At 35.0% G+C, this 25,723-nt stretch overlaps 1 protein-coding gene across 3 annotated transcripts in view; it reads left to right on the forward strand.

Moving 5' to 3' along the window:
* The window catches only part of ephb1 (EPH receptor B1), a 550,777-nt gene that overhangs the window by 270,704 nt on the left and 254,350 nt on the right, over positions 1-25,723 (forward strand). For all 3 annotated transcript variants that reach the window (XM_073929961.1, XM_073929962.1, XM_017352258.4), the window contains one exon: positions 17,205-17,886. In XM_073929961.1, the coding sequence (XP_073786062.1) occupies positions 17,205-17,886 (682 nt within the window). The remainder of the gene's footprint in view (positions 1-17,204; positions 17,887-25,723) is intronic.

Below are 25,723 nucleotides of genomic sequence, written 5' to 3' on the forward strand. Positions count from 1 at the left end.
CATTGGCTATAAGCTACAATGGCAAGCAATGGTGGTGCATTTTGAGTTCTGTATTTTGTATTTTGTTGTGCATTGTGTAATGATTAATTGAAAGAGCTCATATACTTGTTTGCAAGTTGTGTTGTTTGAAGGTAAAACTAGCTTTTGTTGCATATTGTAAAGGTTTTGACATGATATGTGCCTTTTGCAAGCAAAATGTGTCATTTTGACCATGAGTGCCGCAGTTTAGGCCTGTGTGTTAACTGTTTTGAAAATTTGGAGTTTCAGTTGACAACTGCATCCAAGCAATCGAGAAAAACTGTAATACTACAAAATGGCCCTTACATGCCCTTACATTGTGCATGATTATGCGATTTGGGACGCAGCTATATTCTTGCTTTTTACTACAAAGACGCCATTTTCGCACGTAAGTAACATAGTAAACTATGTAAACAACAGGTCTCTGGAAGACACAGTGACATAAAGAAATGCATAACCATCCATAATTCAACACTTTTGTGTCAGTGGACTAAATGTGTTGGATGGGACGTTGTTCTGAGGACTCTTACCTTTCAAAATAAACCCTGATGTACAGCAATGAATGCTTGTGTGTCTTGTTGATATGATGATATTTACTCTATATCTAAGCTTTTCTGTACAACTTGCACAAATTTAGCATATACATTCTTTATAAGCTTCCCTTTAAAAAAACATCTAGCTGCAATGGCTGCTCGAGGGGTATTGCTTTAGACTGATGTACAGTTTGTTAAAATTACTTGTTGATTTTTTGGCATATGTTTCCATGGTGATTTGTGTTGTCAGAATTCTGTGTCTCTTGTGAGAGAATATCTTTTGTGTTCATAGTTGAGTTGAGTGATTTTGGGACTGATATACCTCAAGTATAGGCAGGTTTAGGGTTTATCAGCTGGAGTTATCTGGAGTAATAGGGTTTATCAGGGGTTAGCAGATGGCAATTTAACCTTGCTTTCTAAAATACACCCCAAGAGTCTGTGTTTTATTGCTATTTAAAAGCATGTATCAAATATTTACAATTTAGGTTAAATATTTTAAAAAGTAATATGAAATATTTATTAAAATAGTCTCTAGCATCTGCATGATGCATGAGGATAAAAGAGAAATTGTTTTGTCATATTTTGTGATTTAATTTAAATTTAATTTAATTTTGTTTTATGTTATTTTATTGTTCTATTCTATTTTATTTTATCTTGTTTTATTGTCTTATTATATTTTATTTTATTTTTATTTTATTTTTTTAATTTTATTTTATTTTATCGTTGTATTATATTTTATGGTTGAATTAAATGTATTTTAATTTAATTTAGTAAGATTTTTCTTTTATTTCATTTTACTTTACTCTTCTATTATTTAATTTTATTTAATTGTATTTTATTTTACTCTTATATTCTGTTATTTTATGGCTTGATTTAATCTATTTTATTTTAATTTGTTCTATTCTATTCTATTAAATTATAGTGTATTATTTTTTAGTTTTTCCATTTTATTTTATTTCATTGTTCTATTATATTTTATGGTTTATTTAATCTATTTTAATTTATTTTAAGTAGATTTTTATTTTACTTTACTTTATTTTATTGTATTTTATTTTACTCTTATTTTACTCTTTATATTCTCCTATATATGATGGCTTTATTTTTCATGATATTTTTTATTTATTTTTTATTGTTATTTTTATGGCTTAATTTAATCTATTTTAATTAAATTTAGTTTAATTTGGTTTAGTTACATGTTTTATTTTATTTTATTTTATTTTATTTTATTTTATTTTATTTTATTTTATTTTATTTTATTTTATTTTATTTTATTTTATTTTATTTTATTTTATTTTATTTTATTTTAGACATGGTAATTATTGTTCCAGTGATTAGTGAATAGTTACCTGTTACATATTAAATCAGATTTATTGATGTCCTTTTACATGTCAGAAACAAAACATCAAAAAAAGTTAGCTGCTTGTTACGAGTATCTTGAATTGTGTATCGATCTAGTTTTCCCAACAACATGTGGACTGTAACTAATTCAGAGTAGCTCGTAGCTCAGCTTTAAAATCGCTTTCTAAGCTCAATAAATAAGTCATGTTGTGCCCATATTTGGCCTTTCATCTTTCACAGTTTTTAACTATGCACTCAAATGGAAGTGCGCGGGCAGCTCAATCCATGTGCTTAATGTTCTGTCCTCTCCGACTGTGTCTGGAGATTAATGTGTTGGGTTGACAACAGGTCCAGTTCTGGCCCATAACAGTTCGAAATACTTTATTGATCCCTAAGGGGAATTTTCCTCCGCGGTGTAGCACGAGCTGCGCTGGATAATGAAGGCCTCCAAATTAAATCTGTAAAAGCCGAGAATGTCTTTCCACATTTTTCTTCCTGATATATTTGCGACCCTTTGCGTGTCTGAGTGGGACCTGTAAATCGCGGTCGGCTCTAGTTCTGAGATCCGAGCTGATGAAAGCGCACGGTCCAAGAGTTTATGAGCGTGATCATTACAGCCCAAGCCAGAGGGCTTCAAAACAATTTTACTTTTGTCCTGCACACTGGACGCCTTTAATGGCTTCATCACCAGTTTATAGACAGTCTGAGATTGCGAATTCTCAAATTGCCATTTCTGTCGACCTCTTTCTCGCTGTTTATTTTGTGTGCGCCTCCAGTCTTGTGGAGGGGGTTTGGTGTTGGATGTGTTTTTGTGCATTCAGAGGAAAGCCTGATTTATAATTCTGCGTCAAATGATCGCTGTTCCCCATGGCTCATACCCATCATGTGACCGATGCTGTTGTGAGCGTTTATACTTCTGTGTTTTTGTTCATGTTGATCTGCAATAACACTTACAGTGTATTTCCACCGGCATGTTGGGGGCGCTGTGGAGCAGGTATTTTCAGGACATTCATTCATTCATTTACAGCTTAGTCCCTTCATTATCCACAACGGAATAAACCGCCAACCTGTCCAGCATATGTGTTACGCAGTGGATGCCCTCACATCTGAAAACATCACTGGAAAAAATCCATACACACTCATTCACACACATACACTACAGACAATTTAGCTTACCCAATTCACCTATAGCGCATGTCTTTGGACTGTGAGGCAAACCGGTATGGAGATAGATTAGACTCAATAATAATTCACGCAAAAGACACAATGTACACATGCGTAGCCAAATTCACATGCATTAAACCAAATTCGCGTGCGTAAAATATTTATTTATATTCACAAAAAATTTTCACATGCACAAAATAAAAATACATTTTCATAAAATACGTTACACAAACGCAAAACACCATTTGCAAATGTTTAAGAGTGTTCAAAAAGTTTTGAATGTTTAAAACTTGCGAGTTCATCCTGAATGAGAACGTGCAAATCCTCTTTCACGTACGACTCCCCCTGGATACGTGTGTGTGTATTTTTGAGACTTTCCTGCCAGAGTCAGGGTTACTCGTACCTTTCAGCCAATCAGATGAAAGCTGTAGTCAATGACACCAACTCTGCGCTTCATTTGCGCAGACTGTTTCTCTCCAGCATGGCGAACGGAGAAAACAGCAGTCGCAGTCGCACTTTTTTTCATTTTTTTTATTTATTTGACCATAGCCTCACTCTTTTTATCCATTATTTTGCTGCAGCTCCGTTTTTTTTTTTTTATTTATTGTCTCGCAGCCTCATGAACAAGATGTAGCCTGTAGAATGATGAATTATCATTCCAGCACACAGGGCATAGCAGTGCCATTGTGGCCTAACGGTCAACATGTTGCGTTATCAAGCTGCCGACCCGTGTTCGGTCCTCACCTCAGTTTAACTTTTTTTTTTTTTTTTTTTTTTTTTTTTTTTTTATTGTTAAGACAATTAAAACTGTAAGGTTGTTGAACATTTGAAGTTCTAAAGCAGCTGTTTTCTTTAAAAAGACTTGATAGTGTAATTAGAAACTGAATTGGAAATTATCTTATTTTAATAGAGTCAGTCGTGAACTGAGGTGGGCTGGTCGAAGGCTTGAAATTCCAGGGCTGAAAAGGAGTCCCACTCCGGCCCTGATTATATCCAATGAATGTAAACAAGCTGGAAACCCACACAAATACGGAGAGAACACAGCACACAGAAATGCTAACTGACCCAGCCAAGGCTCAAACCAGCGACCTTCTTGCTGTGAGGCAATCGTGCTACCCACTGTGTCATCATGACGACTATTTTAAGTACATTCATACATTAAAAAATAGCTTTTTCTGCTTGTTTAAACTACTTGTTTAAAATGGGTTGAAACGTCACAATTCTTGTTTTTTTTTTTTTTTTTTTTTTTCGGGGGACAACTGAACTGTTTTACATTCAATCCACTTAAATTTGTCAAAACGATTACGTTAACTACATTGAATTGTGTTGGGACAACATAAAGGAATTGTGTGGAACCTAGCATTCTACCAGTGTATGAAAGTTTGCACATTGCACAATAGGATTGAAATCTCTTGGAGAAGCAGTGAGAGTAGTGATAGCCGATCATGAATGAATCATTCTTTTTAACCGGATCTTCTAAATGAGCCGGTCAAGTCAGTTAATCAAAACTGTACTTGGGTGAATTTCCGATAACCATCGTTAGCCAACTAAGGTGCAAGTTCCGTCCATACAAACATATTTCGTTGATTTGCCGTTTTCCAAATCCATCATTTCAACGAACATTTGCAAACTGCGTTGCAAACTTGTATGCTTGCAACTGCACCTTCAGAGCTGTAGTTAGAAGCATAGTTCCTGGTTGTGTTCTATTCCCACTTCTCACTCCCCCCATGTTTACCCCATGCCCTATTTATTCAGAACATTCTAACATTTAACTTTAAATGATAAAAGCATTCAAGTCATCTCTCTTAGGTGTAATTTGCTTTTAAAGTATTTTTACAATTCAGTTTTAGCGATCTTCATGTTTACAATTGTGTTGCCTTCGAGGTGGACTTTGAAAACATTGATGTCATTTTGAACACAGCCGTGGCTCATGGCGAAAGCTATGGGTGACCTGTTATTTAAAAGCGGATTTTATGTATTTATGTCTCCAAAAATATATAGCGTAAGTTATTGTTTTAATTTATAGTAGGTTATTTATTAAGTATCTGTACTGTATATGACATGGGTCTGTTGGTTAAAACATTTCTGCTGGGGTTTGCATGTGTCAGATTGTAAAAGTTGACTTTTAAAAAATTAAATAAACACTATCCTACTGAATAATAATAATAATAATAATAATAATAATAATAATAATAATAATAATAATAATAATAATAATGATAATAACAATAATCATCAACATAATCATCATCATAATCATCATCATTATTATTAAAGTTGGATTTTTTTTTCCTAATAAATAATGAATATTAAATTTAATTTAAAAATATACAGGAGGGCTAATAATTCGGACTTGAACTGTATACTTACATATTTCTTCCTTTGTCATAAAAAAAGAAATAATGCGTCATTAAATCAAAGATACGATCACATTATGCTAAATCCCTATAGTGATTGTGACTGTATTAGCGCAGATGCAAGCGTTCATGTCCGTGCATGCATGCGTCTGGTATTATGTGCAAATCTCTGATGGTATAACACAGTTGGCGATGTGATATATGAGCTGGCAGTGGCGTAGCCCGTGGCGTGAGTCTGCTTTGAGTGATTGTGGTCATTTCGGCAGACAGAGAGACAAGCGTCCCCAGACCAGGCTGAGACGGGCACAGCGCCCTGCTGTATTAATGGCAGCGGCGTGCCAGATTGGACGGGTCCATCTAATACAGATAAATCATCATTACAGAGGTGTGGGGCTGGAGGGGTGGGGAGTTGCTTTGGCAGTCAGAAGGAGAAAAAAAAGGGGCTTTCATTTGTGCCCAGGATCTCTGTAAACTCATTCATCATGCCAGCTCTGTTACACTGAAACCCCTCCACACCAGTCACACCTCTCTTGCTTTTTTCTTTCTCTATTCTCCTCTCTTCTCGGTCTCATCCCTCTTTCTTGCGCTCCGCCATGATACACTCCTTCTGTCTGTGTTTGTACTAAGCTTTAAGACAAAATGGCTTTTGAAATGCTCTTAACTGTAATAGCATGTAGTAAAATAAATTCAATAAAAATCAATTGATTGAAAACGTAACAGTAGTAAGGGTGTCACGATCCTCCAAATCCTCAATTCGATTACATTTTCGATTCTAAAGTCACGATTCGATTCAATTTTCGATTATGAATAATGAATTAATTAATAACGAATTAATTATTAGTAGCCTACCGTTTAAACAACCTGACTTGCATGGTCTTTGTTTTACCCATAAACAAATCATACGGTAAATGAATAAAGGTAAGTTACACACTTAATTACAACCTGTCAATCACTTTTTTCTGCGGGACTCGTGAATAGGCAGTGATCTGTGTCGTTATAATGGCGTCGGGAAAAAAGATGCACAACCAACAGGAACCAGCCAACAGTATCTGAGGTGTTCGCTAAAATGACTAAGTACTTGTGTGAAAGTAAAAGATGGAAGCAGTCTACTGACCCGCTGACTGCCTGGACCCGCTGTCTCGAGCACATGACAATGTTTGTGCGTCTGTATCTGTGTGTGAATGAGTGTGTGTGGTCACGTGATGTGTGTTTTCAGCGGTAGTGATGAAGGAGTGCTGCTCAGAAATGCTACACGCCAGTGTGGATGTGGATCGTTGTCGTTCTAAAATGCCATTTAAGAGCGGATTTGCAATGGGTGCGGGGCGGAGGATCGCGATGCGCCCATCGTCTATCATCCCAACCGTAATACGTACATAGCAGAGCTTGCAAACTGTGTTTTTTTTTTTTTTTGTCGACAACACGAACGTTGTCAACATAACTAACTGGAAATCCAAAATGCTTACACACCGGCGACTTCATTGAAAGAGGAGAGGATTTAAGCTCTGTCGACAGGTCTCCTGCATCTGCAGTTTAATAAGCACTTCAACAAGCGTGTTTTTTCCCGCTTGGCAAGCCAAGCTGACGTGACATGGAGGCGTGGCAGCATCGATAATTTTTGATTCGACAATTTTTGATTCAATAATCGAAATTAAGCATAAATTTCGATCGATTTCGATTAAAAATCGAAATCGTGACACCCCCAAACAGTAGTAGTAGCAACAATAATAATAATAATAATAATAATAATAATCGTAATAGTAGTAATAAAAGAAGTAGTAGTAGTCATAGTAGTTGTTGTCGAAGACATAGTTGTCGTCGTTAGTCAATTAAAATAAATTAAAATGTAATTAATTTAAAAATCTTAAGTGTTTTGTTTTTTTAATTTTTTTTTTTTATCCAATCTGATCTTTATTTAGTATTTTCTATTAGATTCAAGTCAGGTGATTGGCTGGGCCATTCTATAGCTTGATTTTCTTTTTCTGAAAGCATTCAAGAGTTTACTTGGCTGTGTTTTGGATGATTTTCTTGCTAAATGTCCACTCATCATCCTGCTAATGTAGATGTTAGAATGTAGCAGCTTATATTAACTTGCAATGACGAATGGCAGAGGGACTGAAGAAAGATTTCAGCTGCTGTCTGGGCTTTCACTGCCTTTCTACAGCTCCCTTTCTTCATTTGTTTAATACATTTTCCCTGTGTCATTTCATTTTATTAAACTTAACGCTAATTCTTTTCATATATGGATTTATTTGGTTATTAACATGTGGTGACAATTCCATACCAATTTTTAAGCCCTTCCAGCTGCAACCAAGTACTGGGAAACACCCATACACACTCAAATTCACACACATACACGACGGCCTACTTAGCTTCTTCAATTCATCAATAGCGCATGACCTTGGACTACAGTTGAAACAACCGGAGAACAAAGAAACTGTACACAGAAACGCTAACTGACCCAGCTGGTGATCGAACCAGCGACCTTCTTGCTGTGAGGCAACTTAGCTAACCACTGAGTCACTGTGTCACCGCACAAAGTTAATTTTAAAGTAGTAATTTGAAATTTTGTTTTAAGGAGACATCGCTCCCCCATTGCCCCCTGTTTTTTATTACAATAGTTTTGCAAACACGTTTTATTCCATTTTAAACGTGTATTTGTTGTGCATGCTGTACATACAGTGCTTAGCATATTGTAGTACACCCCATTTTTAAAATGAATATTTTTATTAATTTCTCAGTGAATATAGGCAATGTGTCACGATAACCAGCGATCGGATTCCATAAGATCGCTGGTTCTCACTCACCATTACTATGGACTACACTTCCGCCTTTGATGGACTACATATTCTTACATGCACTCCGGTCACACTCACACATGCTCAGTCATCTAGACTGATTACATTCACACCACCTGAGGATTGTTAGAGACTGATTGCACAACTATTTAAGAGACACACTTACTCTTACAGTTTGCTGAGTCTTGTTTATCAGTTGATGACACTAAAACACGTTTTCCTTTTCTTGTTTCTCCGTGTTTAGACCTTAGCCGAGATTATCCTTGTACACTTGTTTGCCGCCTGCCTTTTGACCTGTTGCCTGTTATTCGATTACGATTCTGGACTGCCCCCATATACCCGTTTGCCCCTGTATTGACCATTGCTTGCCTGACCACGAAAAAACCTGCATATTGGATCTTACCTCAGTTGTGTGTCACTCCCTGCTGTCACACAATGTATTTTGGTGCTTTAAAGCAAAACAGATTTCCTAAACAGATACATTTATAAAAACAATATTTTTGTCACCAAACGTATTTAGAAATTGAAAAATAATACAATAAAATTCAAGATAAATATTTAAAAAAATTACAAACTACAAAATTTCAGCCAAAATTTCCATTTTTTGCTTCTATTGATTTTTCCTCAATTTAAAAATTTGTATTAAATATTTTTCTATAACATGTAAATTTGTGTGTACTAGTTTTTTCACCATTATCATAAGTTAATTTGTTAAATGAGCTCCAGATTTGGCTTCAGTACTGACTTATCTAATGTATATGCATGAATATAATATTGTATAGCTTCCTGTTAAACATATGAATTTAAAAGACAGATTTGTGAGGGGTTTACTTATAGTCAAACAAGCAGTTAGTTTTGGCTAGCTTTTGCAGATAGACATTGCTTTACAATGCCCTTGATGGGTGAGTGGGGGAGTGTCTTTTGTCTCAAGGTGTGAATTATTCATGACCATTGTCACTCACACATACAACTGAGATCACCCAAATCAATCTTAACAAATCGTAATTCATTGTAATGTTTTCTTTTAATGAGACGACAGAATCATTTTCACATAATTGGGAAGCAAATATTCAAGCCCACAAGACTGGTTACTCAAAAGTCTTGTTCAGGCACATTCAGTGTGTTTTTAGACCTTATTTCATCTAAATTTTTTTTTCTCCAAAACTTACTAAAAATGCAAACATGTACATCAATATTGCTCACATATTATTGTAGCACAGTTTGTGCTGAATACAAAAATATACATGTTGTCTAAGTAATAAGTAGCTGAAATACACACAAATGTCAGGGCATGTCAAAACATCACAGGTGCCCCAAAATACCCTCAGATCCATGCGGGTTAAGTTGCAAAATTAAGTAAAAATAAAAAGCATTGACTGTGTTGTTTCATCTCATTTTAAATAAGTAGTTTAAACAAGCAGCAAAACTCCTTTTTTGAGTGTGTAATGCAGATTACACAATCATTTTCCCTTCTAGAGTAAATGAAAGATGTACAAAAAGACTAAAGACAATTATTAACGAAGCTGAAAGGGCCAATTTTAAATGCATGCCTTTTAAAAGTGTAAAGGATAAACAAAGGGCGGATGTTTTCCTCAGTGCCTGACAGTCAACATCATCTCTTTAAATTACCGCAAAGAACAATTCAGACTGATGCAGCCAAATGACAGTGTGTATAATTAAATGCGGAGAGATGAAATTGCTGTGAACCAAAAAAAAAAAAGATAATCGTGACAGATGTTGTCAAGAAATAGGAATTGCGCTGTTCTGGAGGGATAGATTTTGATTCACCACCATCACGGGCAGTGCTTCTCCGTGTTATCTTGTTTTCTCAAAATCATTAATTGAATCGTGATGTTGCATTGAAAGCTACATTCATCCTGCGGGCTTCGGCTCACATTAATCTAGCATTTAACAAACACGAATCACGCGAGAGGCATTATTTTGGAAGAGTGGGATTAATTCTAGTCGAGTGCAATTGCTCAAGTCAGATTTTTACGATTACTTTTAACATTCAGTTGTTGTTTTATAAAGTGAAACACAAGTGACTGAAATATTTAAAGAGATAGTTCACCCCAAAATCTGTGTCATGAGACATTCACTTTTATGTTGTTTGAAGGCATTAAGGCTTTCTTACTTTATTCCTAAAGAACAAATGTTGATTGATGTCACTGATCACTGTTTTAAATGCACAAAGATGAATTTGCTCAAGGCTTAAAATAATAGAAAAGCATAATAAAAGGCCCATGTGGTTCATACACAACATCAAAAGCCATCTAAATTCAAACAGTAACTTTGTGTGACGAGCAGACTGCAACTGATCTAGATTGTTAGCTTCTTTTTTGCCTGATTTTTTCCATTAATGATTTGTTGAATTTATGGTTATCAACACATTGTCTGTTTGAAGTGATTAACAGCTTGATGGAGACTTTTTGAACCCCAAAAGAGTTTGCTAGGGTCCAGACTAGTGAATATAGGTGGTGTTTGCTGCTGATGTTAAGATTTGTTTTAATTTTGTTGTATCAATAGATGTTGCACCATCAGTTCCTCCCTCTACTGATTTGTTTGTAAGGTTTTTGTTCGTCATTAGTGCTTGATTTTTGGCTTAATTTGATTCTCTTTCAAGTTCTTTGGCTTTTGGTTTTACGTTTAAATACTTGGATGATTGTTTTTTTTTTTTTTTCCTTTTATTTTGTGATAATTAGTTAAGATTTTTGATGTTCTCTCCATTTATTTGTAAGCTTGGATACCAAAACCTTGTTCTTATATAGTCTTGTTCTATATAAAAGTCTTTCTTAAATGTAATTTATTTAATATTAGTTCTATTATCATTTAGACACTGATGCCATTTTAAGTGTTATGATTTGTGAAAGTTATGAAGTTAAATCATTTTATATGATTTTATGTTTAACAACTTTTGTCAGATTGTGACATGGGGGCTCGTCCGGGATATGGAGTTTGTCTGGGATTTCAACCTGTTACCTGTTACAAGCAAGAGTCATACCCTAATATAATATAGCACCAGTTACATGTGTATGCTGTTCATTTTTATCATTTTATTATTTTTATCAACCTTAAAAAAAAAAAAGAAAAACTATCACAGCAAGTTATTGCTGAAATTACACAATGTTATTGCATTTTTGTAGTTGCAGGTGGTAAATTGCTTGATTTATTTATTTTTTTCTAAATAAAAAAAGTATTTCTTAAATGTTATCTATTTATTTAATATTAGTTCTAGCATCATTTAGGCGCTGATGCCACTTTAAAAGTTATGATTTGTGAAAGTCATAAAAGTTATGGGATTAAATCATTTTATATGATTTTATATGTAACAACTTTTGTCAGATTGTGACATGTGGGTGCTCGTCTGGGATACGAAGTTTGTTTGGAAACTGAACCAGTTACTATTTACATTCCAAGCAAGAATTATGCCCTAATATTTTTCAGAATTCCTTTTTCTGTGTGTGTGTGTGTGTGTGTGTTCAGTATAACAAAGATACTCATATGTAGTTGGCTTGGAACAAGTGGAGGGTAAATAAGTAGCATCATTTTAGTTTTTTGGGTGCACTAACCCGTTTATACCGTACCTTGTGAAGAGGTATGCCATCTTAATATAATGAACAGATTTTGTATTTGCTTTTATTTACATCTAAATGAAAAGAATATATAGATTATCACAAATAGTAAAATGTGTTTATTTATGAGGGTTATTCTAGCACTTTATGGCAAATTATCATCTATCGGTGAAGCTTACCTTTAAGTGATTTATTTCAGTGCTTCATTTTGGTGGCACTTAAATTCCTAAGCTGATGATTGAAGACATTTTTATCAATTACTCTTAAAAAAGCCCAGACAGCAAGCTATTGCATATAACATTATTCAACAAACTGTTGTAGTTGGATTAGGTGGAATATCTATTATTCAATTTAAATAAAATAATAATAATAATAATAATAATAATAATAATAATAATACAAAAAACTTGCATAAATGTCAACCAACATAATTTTGTGGCTCTTTATTTATTTATTTATTTATTTATATTTGTTTTATTAATTGTTATTTATTTATTTATTTATTTATTTATTTATTTATTTATTTATTTATTTATTTATTTATTTATTTATTTATTTATTTAGTTATTTATATTGGTTTAGGCACTATTTAAAAAAAAGGTTATACAACAATGTCATAAAACTAATCAAAAGATAGAAAACTGTTTTATTTATAACAACTTTAGGCAGTTTTTGACAAATATGGGGGCTCCTCCGGGATCTGAACTCATGTTAACTTATAGCCCATAGAATCATGCCTGAATAGTCATGATTAGTCATGATTAGAATAGTCACTCGCTACTTTCAAGAAACGACTAAAAACTCAACTATTTAGTCTCCACTACACTTCCTAATCTGCAATTGCCTCTCTGAATATCACACTAACTGTACCAAAAAAAAAAATAAAAATAAAAATACTAATACTACTAATACTTCCCTTCTTAGACTTTACAGACCTGAAACTTGCCTATAGCAATTATTCATTGTTGCTCTTAGTTGTGTAAATTGCTTCCTTGTCCTCATTTATAAGTCGCTTTGGATAAAAGCGTCTGCTAAATGACTAAATTTAAATGTAAATGTAAATGAATATTCTTCGAAATATAATTTGTGGGTGTTTTTAGTAGAAAAAAAAACATACTCATTGAGTTTTGAACAAGATTAGGGTAGAAAAAGTGACGTTTAGGAGAATTTTGGTTATTTATTAATTGGATGACCTATCCTTTTAAAGCCTTGTGAACAGGATGTTTAATATTATGAACAGATGTATTTATGTCTAAATGAGGACAAAAATATAACGTGTCACAAATAGTGAACACACCAAAACTCATAAAGTGTTTGGTATTGTAGAAGAACCAATGAAGTTTATTTTAGCACTTGATGGTACATTATATTTTATGGGTGAATGTTTCCTTTAAGTGATTTATTTCAACCGTGTTTTGCCTTTCCTTGCATTCAATTTTTCACTCTGGAAGTGGAGATTACTCTGTTTTTGCCTACACTTCAGGCATCGATTTTTCCTCCTGGCTTTTGAGCTGCCACGCGGACGCTGATCCATCACTGCTCAGATTAGATTTACTTGAATTCTGCTTTTCTCTGTTTCTGCTTTCATAATACACACAAGCCGCGATGGTGTACACACATCCTGATAGCCTATCTTACGATCTGGAGCTTTGCTTGGATCAGGCTGCTATTCGTCGAGGGTCTGTGAGCGAGAAGCCCTCCAGAGGCCACATACACTTAGACAAAACAAACAGCGCCCACACACACATACACTTACCGTACTGATACCGTAAGTTTACAGCCCTCAAGAGTCCACTCGCAAACCTTGTATTTGTTTCCCTCTCCCACGGCTGAACCACCTCAAGGGAATTCTGGGATATCGTAGGATGGTTCATTCGGTCAGCCTGCTCTGTTAAAGGCAGAGATTACCCACAGGTCCATGCGGCGGTGTGCCTGCTATCCAGATTTAACAGTGAACTGAACGGTTCAAGCAGCAAGCGATCACGTACGGGCAACATGACCCTACTTTTACCTCACAGCTGTCCACCGCTGGGACTAAGGGACCAGATCAGTATAAAGCATCAGGCTTTAACTGGATTGTGTGTGTTTGGAAAGATATGGTTCAAATGAGCATTAGAAATGGTTTATTTTCTCCTCATATCATTTTAAACATGATGTCTTTCTCTTGAGAACCCAATAGGAGACTTAGCTTGAATGTTGATGCTGTTGTTTGATGGATATGTCTAAAATATTATATTTGTACATTTGCCTATTATGAATTATGACATTAGGCATATGTAAAAATAGATAGTTTTAGAAATAGAATTTTATCCATCTATAAGACCCATCAACTCATCCATGCATCATTCATGTCTTGTGTTTACCCTGTATCCATCCATCCATCCATCCATCCATCCATCCATCCATCCATCCATCCATCCATCCATCCATCCATTCTTATACTTACATCTATTTATCTATCTATCCATACTCAAATATCAATCTATCCATCCATCCATCCATCCATCCATCCATCCATCCATCCATCCATCCATCCATCATTTATTTTCAATACTCATCTGTCTGTCCACCCATCTTATATTCATCATATCAATTGCATTCATCCATCCTTCTATTGTATCCATTGTATCCATCAGTCGTACCAACCAACCAACCCCATCCACTAACCCATCCATCCATCCATCCATCCATTAGTCCGTCCATCAGTTTGTCAGTCCATCCATCCAACCATCCATCCATCCATCCATCCATCCATCCACGCATCCATCATTTATTTTTCAATACCCCCATCTATCCATCCATAATATCCTATCCATCGTATTCATTCTTCCTCCCAATGTATCCATCCATTGTATCCATCCATCATATCCATCAAACCACCCACCCATCAACCCAACAAACCAACCAACCAATCCCATCCACTCACCCATCCAGATATCAGTTTGTCTGTCGGTTCGTCAGACCATCCATCCATCCATCCATCCATCCATCCGTCCGTCTGTCCATCTGTCCATCTGTTTGTCAGTCCATCCATTCATCCATCCATCTTGTTCATATATATCATATCATTCCATCCTATCCAGCTATCGCATCCATCCATTGTATACATCATATCCATTCATTGCATCCATCGTATCTATTGTATCCGTCCATCCATCTTTCTAAAGCTAGATCCATCCTTCAATATCTTTAACCTTCCATCCATTCTTCTATACTCATATCCATCCTTCTATACATATATACATTCATCCATCTATCCATCCTTCCATCCATATATACCTATATTTGTCCATCCATCCGTTTATCCATCTGTCTGTCCGATGAGGGAAAAAAAAACAAACAAAAAAAACAACTACAATATATAGGCAGCATAAAGTATTGTCAACCTCTGAAAGATCCAAACGTGATGATAATTGTATTCAGAATTATTTATTCCAACTCTTCTGAAGCCACATGGTTGCTTTGTGAGTGGAAAAAGAGCAAAATATAAGTTATTAATCATGAAAAGTCGTGCCCTCTGCCACAGCTGTCAAATCTCACATTTGCAATTCAGATATTCTGCTTTATGTAAAAATGAAGGAATGAGATGAGGATTTGTCAAATATATATTTCATTTTGAGGAGAAATAACAGTGGAACTAGGATAGATTTTGACAGGAGTTTTCAAAATTGGCACTGTTCAATACATACACAATTATAAAAAAAAGGGTGTGTATGTATGTATGTATGTATGTATGTATACACACACACACACACACACACATACACACACACATATATATATATACTGTAAGTCACAAAAGTGAGTACACCCCTCCCATTTCTGCAAATATTTATTTATAACTTTTCATTGGACAACACTGCAGAAATGACTCTTTCACACAATGAATAGTAGTCAGTGTAAAGTGTTTATAGCAGTGTAAATTTATTGTCCTCTCAAAATAACTACAAATTCAGCCAATATGATATGCTGCCGTCTTAATATTTTAGGCTCTTGCTAGCGCATCATTCAATATGCTAGGTTCTTGACATAAAAACGTATCTAAAAATCTCTGTTCTAATGTATCAAGCTGTAGGGCCTTTATTGTAGCTTGTAATGTTTTAGACTTAACTGTCCACAACGATCAGCATAACCCAGTGCCTGCACTCTGTTTCTCTCTTCTTCATTTTTGTGCCATGTTTCATACTCTACCAGTAGTACCATTTTACCAGGGTTACAGGAGGCCAGCCATATACTGCTCGACTTCCAATTGTAATTCGATTGCATAATCTCAAATTTGTTACGCATCACATTTTATAATATGGTAATATTGTAGCGGTAAGTGGCTGGCCGCACTTGTCCTAGACCGAAGCAGATGGCAGCGGTTTCCTCACCCACCTCAGGTGATTAGGGAGACAGATTTTGTGATGTGAAAAATATGAACAGGAGGACATAAAGAGTTCATCATCTCCGAGAAGGGAAGAAAAAAAAAGTTTTAAAATGATGTCGTGTATAAAAGCTTTCAGATGGTTTTTTTGGGTGGGCAATGTGGGGTTGGAGAGGTTTCTGGGAGCTCAATTTGTATCAATATTTTATGAAAGGCAGAAACCTGTCTGAGTTTAGGCCACGGTTCCACATCGATAGCATCAAATGGACCAGCAGAGATATTTCTCATCTTTATTCCACTTCAACAAGCACATCTTGTAATTTTAAATGAAATAAGAGTTTTTTCACACCATTGACCTCAAAGGGAAAGTTCTCTAGGTGCTAGAACGACATCACTTTGTATAATGTACTGTATTTACCCAGTGACTAGACTTATTTAAATCAGTTCATCAATTCAGTGGCTCTTCCTTTTGGTTAAATAACTGCGCCAGTAAGTGGAGACAAGTATTATATGTTATGAATAAGCAATTAAATGATTAACTTAAAACATTCTTTCCTTGAGTCTCTGTAATATGACATAGGAGTCATCACGTGTAGCTCATCAGAACACAAATTGCAGGATATACAGATTGATAGGGTTGTCAAAATTAAGTGTTACTTCGGTGCACTGAGATGCCTATGTATATCATTCCATCAAATACACATAAATAACACACATACTGTATATTCCGTGTATTTAAAGAAGCAGTCAATGCTTGCACTGAAAAAAATAGGCTATAGGCCTCCTTAAAACTCGAATAGGCTATTAATAATGGATTTAAATGAAAGATAAATTATTATTATTATTATTATTATTATTATTTTTATTTATTTATTTTTTTTTTTTTGTGGGAGTGCTGTCTCAAATGACCAATGATTGTTTATTACCACACCTTTTATTTAAAAAAATAAAAAATAAAAAATTTAGCATCCTAGAGTAATAGATTAGAATAATGTCATTTTATGTCTATGATCACATGCGTGCTAAACCTCCTATTGTTTCTTTTTTTTTTTTTTTTCCAGTGGGAGGAAGTAAGCGGCTATGATGAAAACCTCAACACCATCCGAACATACCAGGTGTGCAATGTCTTCGAGTCCAACCAGAACAACTGGCTGCTCACCACATTCATCGCTCGTCGTGGCGCTCAGCGGATCTATGTGGAAATGCGTTTCACTGTCCGAGACTGCAGCAGTATTCCGCGAGTGCCTGGATCCTGTAAGGAGACCTTTAACTTGTACTACTATGAAACGGACTCTGTTATCGCCACCAAGGGTACGGCGTTCTGGATGGAGGCCCCGTATTTAAAAGTGGACACTATTGCTGCGGACGAAAGCTTCTCGCAGGTGGATTTTGGTGGTCGGTTGATGAAAGTGAACACGGAGGTGCGGAGCTTCGGTCCACTTTCGAAAAATGGCTTTTATCTGGCATTTCAGGACTATGGGGCATGCATGTCCCTGCTTTCAGTACGTGTGTTTTATAAGAAATGCCCCAGTGTGGTGCAGAACTTTGCAATCTTTCCAGAGACTATGACTGGAGCAGAGAGCACCTCCCTGGTGATTGCTCGTGGGATGTGCATCCCAAATTCAGAGGAAGTGGATGTACCAATTAAGTTGTACTGTAATGGCGATGGGGACTGGATGGTTCCGATTGGGAGCTGCACATGCAAGGCAGGATTCGAGCCGGACAATGGGAACATCTGTCGAGGTAAGAGTTTGGTGTTGATCTTTGTTCGCTGCAATATATTTATTGGGTGTTTTGAATATAATTTTTTTAGATAATGGGAAATCGTGGATCATTTCTGAGGTATTGATTAGCATTTCTCATAGAAAAAAAAGTCCAAGTTGTTTCCAATGGAGTTTATGTTGAGTTACAGTTGGTCTACCTCATAGTACAGCAGTGGTTCTCAATTCCTGCCCACAAGGATCAGTTCATGGATCTCTTTCCGTTAACAAGCTGATGATCTGAATCAGGTGTTTTAAGTAAGGAAGACATACAAAATGTGCAAGGCAGGGGGTCTCGAGGAACAGATTTGAGAACCACTACAGTACAGCCATGACATTTTCCAATATGTAGACCTGAGCTGCTCAACCCTGTTCCTGGAGATCTACCTTTCTGCAGAGTTCAGCTCCAACCCTGATCAGACACACCTGAACCAATTAATTAGGACCTAAATAGCACTTGATAATTACAGGCAGGTGTGCTTGATATTGGTTGCTACTAAAATATGCTGGGAGGTAGATCTCCAGAAACAGTGTTGGTCACCCCTTATGTAGACCAAGGGTACCAAAACTCAGTCCTGGGTGGGCTGATCTTAAGTTCTGCATGTCACTGCAGTCCAGAGTTCAAGCTTGATGAACTCTGACCTCCGACGTTTGTGTCACGTGAATGAGTGAGAATAGAAGATCAGCATGTGACCTCTCTGTACATTTAGACAATATACCACCTGGCAGAAAGGCACATGCTCAAACTCTAGTGCAGGGGTGGCCAATCCTGTTCCTGGAGATCTACCTTCCCTCAGAGTGTAGCTCCAACCTTAATCAAATACAACTAAACCGACCAGGTAGGACCTGAAGGAGCAATTGGTAATTAAAGACAGGTGGGTTTGATCAAGGTTGCAGCTGGTAGATCTCCTGGAACAGGATTGGGCAACCTTGCTTTAGTGTGTCTGCAGCTTAAAAATCTTGATTAGCTGGTTACACTGGCCCTCCAGGACCAAGCTTGGGCACCCTTGATGTAGACCAACAGGTTGACTAAAGGCATCTGGCTGCTCAAGCTAGTTGATAATTGGATCATCTGCATCCAAACGTTTGCTGGTTTTGATTCATGAGCTCAAGCTCAAGTATGTTTTGCTGTAGTAAACTGCTTCGAGATTTGAGAGTGAGAGATGCAGATTGGTGATTATTTGAGACTTGAGATCTTGCTGGTTAAGCAAGTTGATAACTGAGTAAGGAGCGTCAACACTTTAAATTATGTGGCAGTCCTCCCCATTAGAATCCCCACTATCAAAACAGTGATCTGATGATCTGATGAATGACATTGCAGATCCGCTGCCTTATATCAACACATTAAACAAGTAACAATGTCAACAAGTAGTACATGTGCTGATTTCAGTGAATTTTACTGTTCAATGAAATTCAACTGAACACACAGTACATCTTAATTCCTTATAGTCCTATTTGTACAACCAAAAATGAGAAGTTTTTAGGTTGTTTACGGAAAAATCTATTATGGTGCTGGAGCTTCACAAGTAGCCTACACTCTCGGAAATAAAGATTCGAGAGCTGTCACTGTGGTGGTACCTTTTTAAAAGATACACAATTGTACTTAAATGGTCCATATTGGTATATCAAAAGCATTTATTTGTACCTACAAATTTAAAGAGGTACATTTTTGCACATTTTAGGTACTAATATGTACCCTTGAGGTATCTATAGGGACCCTTTAAGTACAAATATGTACCTTTTGAAAAGGTACCACCCCAGTGACAGCTTGCGTACCTTTATTTCTCTGAATAAATAGCCCAAAGTCCAGATGAGGATATATTTTCTAAGGTAAAAAGTGATTTGAATCCAAAAGTGGAAGCACTCTGAGTCAAGTTGACAGTCTACTCTTTAGGCTATTACGGTCATCCCACATTTATAGCCTGAATAGAATATGTAATAATGTGGTGGTTGGATTGAACCAGTGCTTTCCCATGAATAAATGCTGATAATGACTCTGACTTTAATGATGTCACTGTACTTGAAGCCAATCACCTCTTCAAACATGAGAATGGACCTCATGCCTTGTGACGATGCTTCAATCTTGCTTTCCAAACCAGAATTGCTCATAAAAATGCAAATTCCACCTTCAATTTATGAATTGTATTGCCATTTCCAGTAATGTGTAAGCTATATAACTGTGAGTCAACTGTATACAAAACCCAACATTAGCTGTGAAGCTGTATACAAGCTGTTACCTGCATTGCAGTTGGTTAAGATTGCTCTGTGCTGGTACTGTAGGCAAAACCAAACCCAAGACACAATTTCGATTTCCTGTCAGCATTTAGCACAGTTTTTTTTTTTTTTTTTTTGTCCGTGTGCACACTGACACAGTTATGTTGTTCTCTCAAGGTCTGCAATTGGCCGATTTGGCCTTCACTCAAGGCCAGTGCCATACTGATTCCCTCGGGACCAAATGTGTTAAGAGATGATAGGATTGACTGGCAGCCATCTGTCTCCATCAATAAACAGATAGCTCTAACTTTGAGGGCCACAGGTGCCTCTACACATAAATACACACATGCGCAGGTGGCTTCGTGGAGGTTATTGGCATCCTTTGGCAAGGTCTTCTTGTCAGCGGAGAGACGGTCATGATGTCTACAACATTTCACATTTAAGAACAGTTCATGTTTCAGACTGCAAGCTTTTAAAATCACTCAAATAATAATAATAATAATAATAATAATAATAATAATAATAACAATAATTATAATATTAATTTTATTAATAATAATAATAATAATAATAATAATAAATTAATAATAACTGTTAAATCAGCATTAAAGAGTGTTCATAAATCTAAGGCAAGAATATTGTACATTTTAGAATTTGTAATAATAATAATGAAAAAATAAAACATGTATAATATTATTAATAATAATATTAATATGTGATTTGATTTATTAAAAAATAAGCATTTATAATGCTCACATTGTTTTGTACACTATACAAATATAACTTAATTTTTTTAGCTAGTTGCCAAGGAACTGTTGTCTGCATTTGTCATTATTTTTGTTATTATTATTATTATTATTATTATTATCATTATTATTATTATTATTATTATTATTATTATTATTATTGTTGTTGTTGTTGTTTTTGTACTACTACTACTATTACTACTACTACTACTGCTACTATTAATAATAATAATAATAATAATAATAATAATAATAATAATAATAATAATATTAATAATAATAATAATAATAATACTAATTTAAATATTATTATTATTGTTGTTATTATTATCATTATAAATTTGATGATGATGATGCTATTTAAAGGTGTTTGGAGTAAGTACATTAAAAATTCTAAATGTAAACATCAACATTTGAAAAAAAAGCATCTAAAATGTGCTTCAGATGCTTTTGGTTTTGCTTCAGATGGTTTTTATATGCTAAGATGACAGGGATTTGTATATTTAAACATTTTTGTATATGTGTGTATATATATACAGTATATACATATACATATGTTACATGGGACATTATACTTAATTGTTTTGTACAGTATTTGGCTTTAGAGTCGATGCTCGTACTTGTTAAAGTGGTTAAAATGAAGCAAAGTTTAGCCAAATTTATGTAAATGAACTTTTAAAAGAGATTGAAAAAACATTTTATGGAATAAAGTCAATACACCTTGACATACAAAGCAATTATGAAATATGAAAAATTGCCAGTGGAAAGTGTGTGGTGTTACATCTGGTGTTGGATGTCTTTCGGAACAATCTGGAAGAGATGATAAAGTTATCAGAAACTTTAAAGATTAAAGATGCTTGAGGGTTTTTCGGGGGGGTGTTATAGTCTGGGTGTAAAGCTAGATGTGGCTGTGGTTTTTAAAAGCCAGTGTGTGTTAACGGATTAACGATTGTGCACACAGCAAGTCACCACTAATTACTGCCGCTTTGATCTGTGAGTTCCCATAAAGGCTTTTGATGGCCTAATATATTGGAGTCTGAACATGCACACACACATTACATTCTTATAAAGTTTCCATAAATTCCCCAGGGGTGATTTTACCAGCGCTGGCAACCTGGGGTAATAAGTATTCCTTTAATGTTCATTAGTCTGTTTTTGTTGATGGCCGTCTGGTTTCAAACCCGCCACCCCCCTCTGCTTTCATTGGTCGATCTGGACCTGGAGAGGGTGATTAAGGGTTGATTAGAGTAATTGGTCTTTTGGGTTAATGAAGGTGTCTGAGCTATTACAAATGCGTCTCAAAGGAAGTCTGAGGAGCTTTGTGTTTTGGAATGGATTGTGGTAAATTACTTACTGCATATAACATATTGCACTCTTGCTGCCTGCTGGTTTATTTTTGTGTAAAACTAGTGTGTAAAAAGCAAATAAAAGGTGTTACATGACCTCATTATGCTTGTCAAATGGTCTCATTATGAGTGTATTTAATTTAGGCAGTTGATTATTAGAAATAATTATTATTATGTTATTCTTTTTTTTTTATTTTTTTGTCTTATTGAAGGTAAACTAATGGACTTAATTTGACTTTCAGCTCAGTTACAAAAAGCAGTTTTGGCAGTTGGATTAAATCATGAGCCGAGAAGTGTGTTAAAATGTATCATGGTGTATTTATTTGTTATCTGAGAAAAGGTACATGAGGGTTATGTTTGAAAATACAGCCAGTGATGTTGGAAATGTAAAGTCAATATTTTATTTTATTTTATTTTATTTTATTTTATTTTATATTTTATTTTATTTTATTTTATTTTATTTTATTTTATTTTATTTTATTTTATTTTATTTTATTTTATTTTATTTTATTTTATTTTATTATTTTATTTTATTTTATATGATCTACAGCGGTGACGTGGTGGCACAGTAGGTAGTGCTGTCACCTTACAGCAAGAAGGTTGCAGGTTTGAGCCTCGGCTGGGTCAGTTGGCATTTTTATGTGGAGTTTGCATGTTCTCCCTGCGTTCGATTGGGTTTCGTCCGGGTGCTCACAAAAAATGCCTGCATGCTTTTGAATCTTAAGTAATGGAAAACATATCCTGATTTAATTATATTTACAAAAATTTACTAACAAAGCAAGACAAAAACAAAACAAAAAAAAAGAAATGGGAATTTTTGAAGAGAAATTGTAAACATCAAAGTGCTTTGTTGTACGTTTTGTATTTATTCACACAATGTGCACAAATGTCTTCATTCTAGACATTTTACTTCTAACTGAAAGCTAATTTGACAGAAAGATAAATCTATCTGTTTGTTTTTTTATTTATTTAAAGTCTAGTGCAAGTAATTTCTTGTCAAAAATGTCATTCTTTATTTTTTTCATGCTTTCATTTTGTAAAGGTGTAAAGTAAATGTGACTGGAATACTAAATTATACTGCTTTTACACAGCGCTTTGAACAGACACTTCCTTTACTGCTGCTTTCACACAGTTATGTGTGTATTTTTTTTTTTATTGTCAGCTGGAAAGTTTGCAGTACATACTGTATTTTCATATTTAATGAAACATCACTTTCGGCAGTGTGGACCGTATCAAAAATGGCTTTTTATAACAGTAAACCACTGTAAAATATATAGTTGAGAAGAAATTGCTAATTCTCTTCAAAGTTCATTTTTTAACCCCACCAAAGACTTCTTTCTCATTATGTAGTTAATAACAAAAGATATACGGTTTGGTTGTGAGACGTAGTTTGTGGACCAAGACAAAGTTGTCTGCAATTGTTCTTATTTTAAAGTCATGCAGAATGAAATTCCCTGTCGCTGATCCATGTTGCAGTGTAAACACAGCAGTGAGGGAACACAACTGCAGATAGTCATGAAGTGTGAAAACATCTGTGACATGACTACTCTGAAAATCCTGCAGTCTGAACTCAGCAAAACTTATCTAAATAATCAAATTAGCCTAGTTAAGCCTTTAAATGTCACTTTCAGCTGAATACTAGTATCTTAAAAAATATTTAGTAAAATATGTTCTGTCATCATGGCAAAGATAAAATAAATCAATTATTAGAAATGAGTTATTAAAACTATTATGTCTAAAAATGTGTTGAGAAAAATCTTCTTTTGGTTAAACAGAAATTGTGGAAAATAGCAGAGCAAAAAAAAAAAAAAAAACACCATGCAAAAATAGCATAAATAATATGCAATTTCTCCATTTAGTACACAGCCAGGATTGTTTATCTCAGTTTCCATTTTCCTCTCCGTCATCCACTTTCCCTCGTTCACTCTCTCTGTCTAATGCACAGCTGCGTTTGTTATTTTGACCCGGCTCGGAGGGAGTCTGAATAATCACTGTATGTGTGTATATGTCCACATATCGCCGAATTAGATCTCACCCTGAGGCTGAGAGATGATGCCTGTCACCCGCAGTAAAATCAGCATATTAATAAAATAACCTCCTCCATTAGCCACAGAGAGGCTGCAGCAGCATGCATTTTGCAGGAAAGAGTGATTCAGAGCAGGGTCGAGCTGGGGCTGTTTTTGGGGTGCTGGATCTGGATCTATATTCAGCGTGCGTCTGTGCGTCTCCAGCGCTTAGACAGAGGGGTTAGAGGCCGGACGACCCCTTACAGGCTGCAGAATTGAACAGAGATAGACTCACAGCCAGAGCTGTCTGCACTGACACACACCTGGAGAGAGTGGACAGCTCTATACACACACACACACACACGCACACACACACACAGAGTCATGTACAGCTTTATATACACTAACACTTACAACACATTCACAGAGTTCAATGCAACGACTTACTGGTGTAGAGTAGACAGATAAAAAGAGATGTATGCACTCATATACAGTAGAGACAAGTGGTGTATCATCCAGATTTAGGTTTGGAGTACAAGTACAGGATTCTGAATGACAACATTAACGTGAACTCAAAAAACGAAAATTCCACTTGTTCTAAACATTTTTTTTCCCACTTTTTTCTCCCAATTTTTTTTCCATGTTAAACACTATAGAAGATATTTTCAAGAATGTTTGAAACATTTAACCTATTACATCCATAATAAGAAATATTATGAAATAAATAAATAAATAAATAAAGATTTGGCAAACTCATAAACAAAACAAAATCAAAACACAACAACATAAAAAAAACACCAAACAAACATAACAACAAAAAACAAATATAATTAAACTGAAAACACAACAAAACGAACACAAAACAACACACAACATAACAACATTAAACTAAATAAATAAATAAATAAATAAATAAATAAACAGGTTTGACAAACTCTTCATAAACAAAACAAAATAAACAAAATAAAGCAAAACACAGCAAACACTATTCAACGCAAACAAAAAACACAACAAAACAAACAAATGAATGAGTGAATGAATGAGTGAACGAACAAACGAACTGGTTTGGTAAACTCTTCATAAACAAAACAAAACAAACTTAAAACATCAAAAAACTAACCAAAAAGCTAAAAAATCAAAAACAAAATAAAACGAACCACAACGGACACAAAACTAAACAAACACCAAGCACAACAAAACAAACACAAAACAACAAAAATTAACAAAAAACCAAACAAAAACCAAACAAAAACAAACACAAAAAACAAAATAAAACTAAACAAAACGGACACAAAACTAAACAAACAGCAAGCACAACAAAACAGACACAAAAACAAACAAACAGCTAACAAAATGAAATAATACTAAACACAACAAACAAAACAAAACAAACACAAAAGCAAACAAAAAGCAAACAAAAACAAAGTAAAACTAAACACGAAACACAATAAAGCAAAACAACACAAAACAAAAACAAACACAAAAACAAAAACAAAGTAAAACTAAAC

Source organism: Danio rerio, chromosome 2 (genome assembly GCF_049306965.1).
Source record: "Danio rerio strain Tuebingen ecotype United States chromosome 2, GRCz12tu, whole genome shotgun sequence".
In the NCBI taxonomy this organism is placed as follows: domain Eukaryota; kingdom Metazoa; phylum Chordata; class Actinopteri; order Cypriniformes; family Danionidae; genus Danio; species Danio rerio.